The 11,970-nt window shown below is 55.0% G+C and overlaps 1 protein-coding gene across 1 annotated transcript; it reads right to left on the bottom strand.

Moving 5' to 3' along the window:
- Nucleotides 1-9,740: 9,740 nt before the first annotated feature.
- On the bottom strand, nucleotides 9,741-11,170 carry F2RL3 (F2R like thrombin or trypsin receptor 3; the record flags this gene model as incomplete). Its single annotated transcript, XM_084250017.1, has 2 exons — nucleotides 9,741-10,801; nucleotides 11,062-11,170. The coding sequence occupies 2 exons, from the start codon at nucleotides 11,168-11,170 to the stop codon at nucleotides 9,741-9,743; spliced, it is 1,170 nt and encodes a 389-aa protein (XP_084106143.1).
- Between the last annotated feature and the right edge of the window lie 800 nt (nucleotides 11,171-11,970).

The raw sequence follows: 11,970 nt of genomic DNA, 5'->3' as shown, positions 1-11,970 counted from the left end.
AACTGTTAGGGGGTGTAGGGGCAGGAAGGGACACAGTACAGGTTTTCTGATCCAGCAGACCGGGTAAAGGAGGAGTCGGAGTCCTCAGTGGTTTTTGCAGGTCTTTTATGGGATTTACCCGGTACATAGCAGGCAGGGGCGCTGGGGGGCCGTTAGGCTGGCAGGCCTCCCAGCCCCCAGCAAGTCTTCACTCTGGGCTCTCCGGCCTTCTCTCACATTCTCTCTGCTCTTCTCATGGCTCTGCTTCTCTCTCGGCTTCTCTTTCAGCTTCTGCTGGTGTCCCCATGACGCCGCCCTATAAAAGCGCAGTCTCAGCCCAGCTGAATCCCATCTACCTAGGCCCACACCCTATTCCAGGTGCCCACCATCAGGCATGCATTCAGGACTGCAAGGATCCGTCATCTATCCTGATGGCAGGAGGGCAGAAAAGCCTGATACATTTTTCCTTATCCTACAGGGGGAAAGGATGTCCTGAGCTAATTCCATGCAGACTTTGTGGACCCCACCCCCCACTCCAGCCTAAAGCCATCAAGGCATTGGGAAAGACAAATCCCATCATCACCACAGGGAGGGTGGCTGGGACCTGAGGGTGGGGTTAAGCAGCCAGGGTTGGCATAAAACCAGACACGTGGGCCTTGGCTTGCTCTCTTGGCCTCACGGCTCTTGGCTTTTTGCCAGCTCTCAGCATGCCCTCGGGATTCCAGTTCAGCAGAACTGGTAGGACACATTCACAAATTTACCTCCCTCTTTTTCTTCCTGAGATATTTATTTTCCTTTCTTTTGTAAATAAACACTTTATTAACCTTTTGTGTGTGCCTGCTGTTGAGTATTAATAAGTCCCTTTTAAGTGCGTAGGTGAGGACCCACAGTGAGACCACCCATTTCATATTGGGGTTGCCCTGTAACATAATCACCCCCAAGGTCACATTTCCCAATACCATCTCACCAGTTGGGGTTAGGGGTGTAACAAGTTTGGGGCGGTGTGCACACCCAGTCTGTAACACTCCCAGCAACAGAATCTGTGTAGGGTAACGTAAAAAAGTATCAGGCTTTTCTGCCCCCTCTCACCATTAGGCATAATGAAGGATCCCTGCAGTCCTGAATGCATGCCTAATGGTGGGCGCCTGGAGTAGGGTGTGGGCCTATGTAGATGGGATTCACCTGGGCCAAGGCCGGGGCTTATAAGGGTGATGCAGCGGAGTGCAGTGTGGTGGAGTGGTGCAGAGGATGAAGGAGTCCGGCGGAGAGTGGCAGAGTGTGACGGAGTGCGGCGACGACGAACAGCGGAGAGCATGAAGACAACATGGCTGCTAGAACCGGTAAAGAACCTGCCTGCTATGGGTTGGTTGCGTTACAGTCTGATTATCTTTAAAGAAAGCATCAAGTTAAAACAAAGTCATTAGGGTGAATTTGAATCCAGTATGACTGGCGTCCTAGTGAAAAGGGGAAATTAGGACAGGGACCTGCACAGAGGGAGGAGCCCAGCAGAGGGGAGGGGGTGCCCCCTGGTGACCTTTGGAAGGAACCTATCTGCCAACAGACACTTTGATCTTGGTAACAGCATCAGCCCCTCCTAGGTAACTCCAGATCCACAGACAATAAATTTCTGTTTTTCAAGCCACACAGCTTGTGGTGTTTTGTTGCATAGCTGCAGCAAGTTCACACACCTGCCTCTAGGATGACCAGCTGTCCCTCTTGGCCTGGGGTGAGGGCATCTCAGGATGGGCATCTAGGGGTGCCTCCTCCCCGCCTGCACCTCTGAGGCTGAGGAACTGAGCCCCTGGCATCCCCAAGATGGGCCTCTCCTCTCTTCTGATTCTAATTTCAGTGAAATCGACATTTAGATCACTCTGACTCTACCCTGCTTGTCAGAACTGAGCCCTGTTTCTTCATTGACTTAAGAATTGGGAGACACTTATACCATCGTGTAGGGTAAAGTAAAAGTATCAGGCTTTTCTGCCCTCCCACCATCAGGATAGATGATGGAACCCTGTGGTCCTGAATGCATGCCTGATGGCGGGTACCTGGAATAGGGTGTGGGCATGTGTAGATGGAATTCACCTGGGCTGAGACTGGGCTTTTAGGGGCGGGCTCACGGGGATGCCAGCAGAAGCTGAGAAAGAAGCAGAGAAGCAGAAGCACCACGCGAACAAGGCCACCAGAGAACGCCAGAGAGCCCAGATAGAGTGAGGACTTGCTGGGGGCTGGGAGGCTTGCCAGCCTCCTGGCTCCCCGGCACCCCTGCCTGCCATGTGCCTGGTAAATCCCAATAAAAGCCTGCAAAAGCCACTGAGGGCTCCAGGACGACTCTTTTACCTGGTCTGGTCTGCTGGATCATAGAGAACCTGCTCAGTGGCCTGTGTTGCCCCTACACCTCGCCTGAATAATGACCCTGGGAATAGTGTCCTGTGGCTGTTACAATAAGGTAGCCACTGAAAACACCAGGAATTTGGGCCTCCCCGGTTGTGCAGGCTGTTGAGCGCAGTGCTGTGAAGCTCTCCACAGCCTCTGCAGTGCCGGTTTGATCCCCTCCAGCCAGGGAGCGACCCACATGGTGCAGCAGACCTCTCCTGTCTCACCTGCTGCTCCCCTCAGCAGTGTATTTCGCTCAATCTGCCTGTTCTGTTCCCCACTCTGTCTCTGGTGGATCCTCTCACCGCCCCCCCCACCGCTCCCCCCGCCCCGCATCTCTGGCCTGTACCCCAGCTCTTGTATGCATAAATAAATCTTTGAAAAACAAACACCAGGAATTTATTCTCTCCCTCTCTGGAGGCCTGAGTGTGACGTTAAAGCTCCAGCAGGGCCACACACCCTTTAGGGAAGGGCCCTTTGGCCTCATCCATGGTCTGGGCCCAGGGAGTGGCTGGCTTGTAGCCCATCGCCCCGGGGTATCCTTCCATCTCCACAGGCCTTCTCCCCGTATCCCCGAATGTTTGTGTTCTCTCTCATTAGACTGAATGGATTGTACACTGTGAGAGCTTTAGCCCCTCCTTGGTGCTGGGCCTGCGGGAACTGGGCCTGGATCCAGTTAATTTGCCCTATCACTCCTGGCAAGTGCCCTGGGGAGAACATGCTGCATCTGGACGCTATAGTCCTGCTTTGTCCTGGCCTGAAGATGGAAACCTTCGGGAGCATACTCGTCCTCCGAACTCTCATTAATCACTAGAGCAGAGTTTCTTAACTATGCACCCCACTCACGCCCACAGGAACACCATTGCACATTTGCCAAATTCATTAATGCTTTTATTTTTATTTATTTTTATTTATTTTTTTTAAATAGAGGCATGTTTTATTTATTTATTTGTTTGTTTTTGTTTATACATGCACTGGGTACAGTCAGAAGCGCGGGAGGGTGAGAGAATTCACCAGAGCCAGAGCGGGGAGCAAAGCAGGCAGAAGGACCGAAGTATACTGCTGAGGTGAGCAGCGGGCGGCAGGAGAGGTCTGCGCGCCCTGTGGGATCCTCCTCCGGTGGCCGGGGAGCAGCCGGGGATCGAACCGGCGCCACAGAGGCCGCGGACAGCTTCGCAACCCAGCGCTCAACCGCTGCGCCACCGGGGAGGCCCTTTATTTTTTTAAAAGATTTATTCATGCGTACAAGAACTGGGGTACAGGCCAGAGATGTGGGGGGTGAGAGGATCCACCAGAGACAGAGCAGGAAACAGAACAGGCAGACTGACCGAAATACACTGCTGAGGGGAGCAGCGGGCAAGACAGGAGAGACCTGCTGTGCCATGTGGGTTGCTCCCTGGCTGGCTGGGGATTGAATTCATGCTGCAGTGGCTGCAGATAGCTTCATAGTGCTGAGGTTTAATCCCTTGCACCACCAGGGAGACCCCTCATCAATGTTTTTAATCATGATTTTCACATTGAACCAACATTATCAGGCAGCTTCTCTGAACTCAGACACTAAAAAAATGGACTTGGTGTTTGTCCTCCAGCCTCTAGCTATTCACACTGGGTGACGGGGCCGTAGCGCAGTCAGGGTTGGTGGGCATCCCTGAGGAAGTAGCCATGAGGAAGGGAGCTTGGACTGGGACTCTTAGCAACCAGCTGCATGATGGGCTGCGGTGGGGCAGCCTGGCTTCTATCTGCTTTTCCTAGAGCCAGTCTGGGTTGATTTGTTGTAGTCAGACTTCATTTTTAAAAAGTTTATAGTAATTTCAAACAGAAGGAATGAGTTTGAAAGCCAGCGCTGCAGGCAATGATATCCCCAGAAGGATGCAAGCAAGTGCTGAGAGCCACCCATGCCACCTGCAACTCACTGCCCCCATGTCCATCCAAGAACTACTGGGTGGGAGGTGGGGGTGGGGTGGAGAGTGGGGGAACAGTCTCCCAGGGCTCCACTTCCCACCCCACCCGCAGGAGGGTCAGGCACCTCCTGGCCTGTGTGCCGCTGGCCTAGCAGCCCCATAGCAGCGCCCTGATTTCTTTGACATGCTGATGCTGCTTTGCAGCCCCTATGGCACTGCAAAAACTGCAGCTGTGTCAGGGCAGGAATTCAGGGTAGCTGTTCCCACCACCACCCCAGAGGCCACAGTGTGCCCCAGGAAACAGCTCACGAACAGCCCTAGAACAAAGGTGGCGTCCTTTGCGGACTCTATTGTGTTATTATTCACACATTACTGCATCTGCGAGTGCCTTTATTTGATGAAATTGCTTGAGCCTAAATATTTCCCCCTGTGAAATGGGGGTTGCTGACGCCCTCCTATGGAGGCTGTGCTCAGGGATCCTGGTACAGGATCTCCCAGGCTTCCTGGAAACCAAGCCCCACCTTGCTCCTTAGCTGCTCCTCTCTCAAAGAAAGGCAGAGGAGGGTGGGGGAACAGTTGAGAGCTGGGTCTTAGCTGCCAAGCCCCATTCCCTTCCTAGAACTTGCCCTGGACCTGGGCATGGAGTGAGAGTAAAGATGAGGGGTCAACATGGGAGATCTTTCCACCCCTGCCATACACAACACACCTCAGACAACGGCCCCATATGTGCGGGGTGAGGCCGTGCGAGCCCTCCCAGCAACTTGACCCTAGGACAGGCCTGTTACACACTGCAAGGAAGACTTTATATCATGGGGCCATCTAGATGGCTGTGGGGATCCCTGTAAAGAGATTCTGCAATGGAGAAGTTGGCCCTAACTCCAGATACTATAAGAAAAAGTGGGGATTTATAGCTGGGAGGGCAGTGGATGGAAAATTACTAAGGGGACGCAGGAGAGTGGGGGTTGAGGGAGTTCTGACTAACCCCTCCCCACCTGACCCTTGCTGAAGGCAGGCGGGGTGCTCAGGCATTACCCTGGGTGGTAGTGGGGTAAGAGGAACCTGATCACTCAGGGTCACCAGGTGTGAAAGAGGGGGTGAGTTCTGGCCACACTCACTCAGGGTTCTTGCTACGAGACTGCAATACGCCCAAACATCTGTGCCTGGTTGAAAGCTCAGACGAGCTGAGAGGTTGCTGCTAGGCAGACTTCCTAGAGGGGGTATCTCTGGGTTATAAGTTATGGCAAACTCAAGAGGTTTAAGCAACAGTTTGACCAGTTAGGCAGGTGAGGGCCCTTCCCTGGGGGCTGGTGCACGCGGGGCTTCAGGCTGCTTGGCTGCTTCTATCTGAGCCCTGCCTTCCTTGGAGGAGGGTCTCTTCAGTTCAGGGTCAGGGTCACCCCTTTGCTGCACCTCCCCCTGCAGTGACCTTTAGGGCTAACCGTCCCTAGGTCCGGCTGGGCAACCAGCGCGCAGGGGGAGAACAGCAAAACCCTACCTGCTGCACCTCCCCCCGCAGTGATCTTTAGGAATGGCTTTCGCCACGGTCCCTAGATCCGGCTGGGCAACCAGCGCGCGGGGGGGAGAACAGCCTGAAGCAGAGAAAGTGCAGCAGAAGTTCCCTGAAAAGGCAGAAGCTTATCAAAAGATAACTAACGACCACCAAGAACCACTACAAGAATGCTAAAAATCTTATCCTGTCTTTCTAGAACTACAAACTTTAATCCCTTATCTGTCTTTCTAAACTTCCTCCTTTCTTCTATAATGGTCATTGCTTGTTATGTAGATCACCTCCCTGATAGTGATAGACTGAGCCAGCGAGCAAGCTAATTTCTTTGATATTCATTCCTGTGCTTTTAGAAAACATATATACTAGTCACAAACTTAAAGAAAATCACACTCAGATTTTCACTCTTGAAGTGTGTCTGTTTGTCATTTCTTTCACCAACGCCCTGACCACCCTGCACGCTTCTCTCAACCCTGAGGTGGCCTCATCATCTACTGCTGTGCTGGTCTGCGGCACCCCTTCACCGCACATCAATGACAAAGGCTAACGTTGATCCCCGCTTAGCACACCCACCAGTACCCACAAACCCAGAACTGCAGGGGTGTGTGAGCTGAACCAGGTGCCTGGCTCTGTCCACGTGCATTGACTCTGCCCCTAGGGCTGGATTCTGGCTACTGCTACGATATTTTTATTTTGTCCCTTCCCTTCCTCCTTCTGTGGCCCCCTTGGGGCCATGTAATACCATGTAAATCCAGCTGTGGGCATTTAGGCATTAGTTTTTAGTAGTCACTCTAGATATTACATACAATATATGTCCTGAAACTTTTCAGTCCGGGCCTCCCTAGTGGCGCAAGGGATTAAGACGCAACCCATGAAGCTATTCACAGCCACCGCAGCATGAGTTTGATTCCCCGGCCGGCCAGGGAGCTACCCACAGGGCGCAGCAGACCTCTCCTGGCTCACCCGCTGCTCCCCTCAGTGGTGTGTTTCAGTCAGTCTGCCTGTTCTGTTCCCCAGTCTGTCTCTGGTGAATCCTCTCACCCCCCACACCTCTGGCCTGTACCCCAGCTCTTGTATAAATAAATAAATAAACCTTTAAAAAAAAAAGCTTTTCAGTCTACTTGGTGTGACTATTGTTTCACTTTGCCAAAAAAACAGCAGCTTTGAAGCTGTTGATATCCACATGTCCTTGCGCATCCCCCAGCCTAGTTGTCATGTGTGCGGCTTTAAACTCTCCCTGGTGTATCCTCTTCCCCATCTGCCAGTGGTCTCTAGGGCCTTCCAAGAGGTCTGCTCTGTTTTTGTGTTTTTGTTTGGAAAGAGGATTTTTGTGATACTTTCAAATTTGTCATAATCATAGGGTAGCATGCAGTCGTAAGAAAGAACAGTGAGGTTGCCCTTCATCCAGTCACAGGGCAGAGTAGCTTGCAAAATTAGAGTGTAGGGTTGCACCAGGAAAGTGAGGGGATGAATCTACCCATCTAGTTCCTACTTCCACACACTCTTTTGTGTGTGTGTGTGTGTGTGTATTTGTTTAGTTGAATGTTGTTGCCCCCAAATGTATATAATCCTGACCACAGTTTAGAGGCAGGATGGGGTCACTGGAGGATCCTGGGAGCTGAGCTTTATGGCCACGCCCCGCTGCTCCCTCCTGCCCCTCACAACCACTCATGGTTATTTCAGGAATGCTTGGTCACTCTCATGCTGCCTTTGTTGGCCACCAAGGGCCCCCCCTTTGCATCCTCCCCCCTCTCACTGCAGAATTGAGTTCTAGAGCGTTTTCGATTGGGAAGATGGTTGGTCCCAAACGGGACTCCAGCAACCCCACCCATCACAGTGGCCTGGTGGGGGTGGGTGGGTTCCCAAGGGGCCTGGCTGGCATTGTCCCCTCGCTGGTGGAGATCTGCTGTCTTAACGGGAGGAGGCTGTGGGCTGAGCCACAGGGACTCACCGTCCCCCTGGTCTGGCAGCCAGTAGTGTCCTTCTTCCCCAGTAGTCAGTGACTTCTCTTCCTGACAGCCACCCCCGTCCCACCAGGAGGAAGTGCTCTGACTGTGTCCTGTCCTCATCAGCCCCGCCTGGAGGGGACTGCTGATGGAGACCTGCCTAGCAACTCATCCCCAGGTGACCCCTGCCTCCAAGTAAACCCAGAGTGCAGAGATCTGCCATATGATAGGCCCCCTGCGACCCCAGTCCCCACCCAGCTGCAGCTGGAGCTATAGGCACCCCAGCCCCAGTTTCAGGGCTGGCTGTCCCCCTCTCTTTTGGCCACAGCAGCTCCTAAGCCTGTTGTTTTTCTCCTGAGAGTAGGGACATTCCAGGAGGGTCACTGGGGGGTTGGGGGAGGGGCAACGACTTCGAGCCACACCAAGGAGTTGACATCCATTCATCCACCAGCAACTTCTAAACAAAACAGGCAGCCTTTCTCCAAAACCCTGGCCTCCCCAGGGGGTACCCCCAGGTGCACTGAGTCCTCAGATTAGACCCCAAATTGCCCCAGGGGCCCCTACACTGCTGTCTTGTCACAGGAGTCCCTGATCGTTTGGTGGGGACAGCCCCAGACTCTGGGAAAGCCCTGAATTCTTGCAAATGCACGTTCAGCTCCTGCCTCTGGAACAGGCCCAGGGCAGGTCTCAACCCTGTGGCTCTCATCTCCCAGCAGCCCACCTGGAGGACCAGCCCCCTCCTGGCAGCCTGGGCTCTCCCTCTCTCCACGGCGTTTGTTTCCGCTAATGCTGCTCATCCTGGCTCTCAGGCCAGAAAGGGATCCCTCCATCAGGTAGCACTGTCTCATCAGGACTAAGCCACTTACAGGAGAGACCGCTGGTGTAATAACAGCTGGTTCCAGAGTCAGGGATGGGGCTGAAGCCCCCGTGGGTGACTGCCATCAGGCCCCTGCACCTTCAGTCCTTCATCTACAGCCCAATCTTCAGAGGGGGTGGGAGGGGGGTTTCAAACACCTGCACCCTGAGATAATCATAGATACTCATACATTTATAAGAAATTAGGCCAATACAGACAAGTCCCGCTGCCCTTCACCTGGCGCCCCCCATTGGTCACATCCTGGAAAACCGCAACATCACCACAGCAGTCTGTTGAGAGGGATGGACTGGCTGCTCTTCCGCATGCTGCCCAGCTTTTCAGGGTGTTTGTGTCCTGGGGCACCAGGCTCACCGGCTCTGTCTTCCCTAGACCAGAGATGTCTGGGCCCAATGAGAAGCCCAGGAATGGCTTCACTGCATTTTGAGGGTTTTGAGGTCTCCGTGGCTCTCACCAACACTCCATACTGCTCGCCAGAGTTGGGAGTGCTGCATGTATTGCGGGGATGCTTGCACTGCCCTCTGCAGACACAACTTGACTCAGCAGACCGCAGACCACTTGGGGTGGAGTTTGAAGATCTGCAGTCCCTGTCCCTGGACAGCCCCCCTGCCCTACCCACCTGATCCACAGGAAGTTAACATCCAGTGAGAAGAGCAACCAGACCACGGGTGGAGGATGAGGTGGCTGCCTTGTAGAATGAGTGACAGTGGGATGCTGGGCCCACAATTCCCAAGGATGGGCTACACCAGGCTTTGGGGAGCAGAGTGCTCAGGAGATGCCCCCAAACCTAGAACCTACCCTAGAAAGTTGGAATCTGGGCCTCTGGAAATGAGGAGATGGAGGTGTGGGTGTTTAGTCCTTCCGGGGGTTTGGAGGGAAAATCTGGCCAGCCTTCTCCTATCTTCTGGAGGTGTCGGCAGTCCAAGTCATTTCTGGGCTTGTGGCTGCATCAACTGCACCTCTTCCTCCATCATCACATGACGTGTGTCCCTGTATCCTCATAAGGACACCAGTCCTGACAGATTTAGGGCCCACCTTCTCCAATGTGGCCTTTGTCTTAGTAATTACACCTGTAAAAACACTATTTCCAAGTCAACTCACTTTCTGAGTCTAATCAACCCCATTCAGTCCCCTCCTTGGACACCCCATCTTCTGCGGGGTGGTCACACAAGTGAAGAGGTCCGGGTGCCTGTCCCTGCGCCTCCCACTTCCCGGGAGTTGGAGGTGGTGCTAGGTTCCCGGCGGAATAGCCCCTCCCACACCTTGGCTCTGAAATCGGCTGACACGTAGTAGTAGACGAAGGGGTCCACGCAGCTGTTGAGGGCGCTGAGCGCCAGGCTGGCCATGTAGGCGGCATACAGGTCCCCCCAGGCCTCTGGGCCTGGGTTCGAGTAGTGCAGCAGCAGCAACACGTTGCTGGGCGTGAAGAAGGCCAACGCTGAGGCCAGAACAAGCCCGGTCAGCCTCAGCGCGTGGTTGTAGCGCTGTCCACTGGCGGCCAGCATGCGCAGGGTGGCCCCGTAGCTCAGCAGCATGACCAACAACGGCAAGAAGCAGCCTATCACGGCCAGGCAGATAAAGGCCGGCCGCCAATAGGTGGCCTGGTCGCCGAGGGGCAGCGCATCGTGGCAGAGCATGTGGTCAGAGTGTGACAGGAGGAAGGTCTGCCGCTGCAGCATCAGGGGCAGGGTCAGGGCGACTGCCACCAGCCAGGCTGCAGCACAGAGCCTAGTGGCCAGACATCGGCCTCGAAAGGTTCGGGACCGCAGCGGATACACCACGACCAGGTAGCGGTCCAGGCTGATGGCAGCCAGCAGCAGGACAGAGCAATACATGTGGCTGTAGAGTGCAGCTGTGACCAGGCGGCAGGCAGCCTCGCCGAAGGGCCACCGCTGGCCCCGCAGGTGGTAGACAAAGCGCAGTGGCAGTGACAGGGCCAGCAGCAGGTCCGCAGCTGCCAGGTTCATCAGCATCACTGTGGAGGGCAGCCTCGGCACCCGCATGGCCAGTACCCACAGTGCCAGGCCATTGGTGGGCAGCCCCACTGCCAAGACCAGGCCATAGAGCACAGGCACCAGCCTGGTGGGCACCCAGCCCAGCAGAAGCGCCCGAGAGCTGTCAGAGAGGTCCAGGCTGTCACTGTCATTGGTGCAGATCTGGCCAGGGAAGCTGCGCAGGCCGGGATGTATCCCTTGGTGCCTGGCCGAAGACTCTACTGCGCTGTCTGGAGGAGGGAAGGGGATGGAGGTCCTTGAGCCCAGGAGTTACCCAGATTCCCAGCTGGTCCCTCCATAGGGCTGTAGTCTGGGAGTTCCTTGTCAGGTGGGACAGAACTGGACATAAATGCCTCTAGCTCCATGGGCTCAAGCCCAAATGGAGGACCTTCCCCCCAACTCCATCTCCCATCCCAGATCTGGGCCCCCTCCCAGCTCCCTAATGTCCCGGCCACCCCCAGTCCTAGTGGCAGGACCTAGGGTCACTCACCATTGTCTCCACCTGTGCTCCCACCCTCGTCGTAGAGACTGTGGGTTTGGAGACCACCTTCTAGGCCCAGCCCCAGCGCCAAGAGCCACAGCAGCAGGAGCCCCCGCATGATGCTGGCGGTGGACGAGCAGCTCTGGGCAGAGGCTGTGACCTGGGCTTCCTGCCGGGTTAAACACTCCCACCCCCACTGGTCCCCCTTCCACCCCCGCTTCCTGAGTGTCTGGGGAGGAGTGAAAAGCCTGGGTGAGATAAACCAGTAGGGCACACCCCTGCCCCCAGTGAGCCAAGGGAGGCTTGCAGCATGGTCTGAGGAGACCTGATGGCTGGCCAGGGTCACTCAATTTGCCAGAGGTGTCTCTTGGAGTGGGGGTAGCACTAGGCCAGCAGAATGGGGGAGAATGTCCCAGGTGACAGCCTCTTTCCTTAGCCCCTGTCTGGTTCAGGAAGCCTCTGTTGTATAAGTGGCCTCTTCCTGCTGACCAGAGAAGCCAGCCATTCATGTCCTCCACTGGGGTTTCCTGGCTCTTCATGAGCTTCCACTCACCTCATTTCTCTGGCAAGCAGGAGAGTCCTCCCTCCCCACACCAGAAGTCAGGTGAATGAGTTCCCCCACTTCCCACCCCCAGTGGAATTCTCCAGGGCCTCTGTGGAGCTGCCTTGCCTTATTGCTGCCTCACCCAAGCCCCGCACCATCCCCTGGGCAGAGATGGGAGATACCTAGACAGCTTTGGATCTGCTGAAGATAGTTGAGGGCTATCAGCACTTAGCCAGAGCCCCTTGACCATATGCTGGCCTGGGTGCCTGAGGGGACCTCCTGCTGGGAGACGCCTATTCCCGGTTCTCATACCCCTTCCTCTGGTGCCCTGGCTCCATCCGCAAATGGGGGATCCCAGGTGTGACCAGAGGCTG

Source organism: Talpa europaea, assembly GCF_964194135.1.
Source record: "Talpa europaea genome assembly, chromosome: 12".
In the NCBI taxonomy this organism is placed as follows: domain Eukaryota; kingdom Metazoa; phylum Chordata; class Mammalia; order Eulipotyphla; family Talpidae; genus Talpa; species Talpa europaea.
The sequence above is the reverse complement of the archived record's forward strand: the minus strand, read 5'-3'. Positions and strand labels throughout refer to the sequence as shown.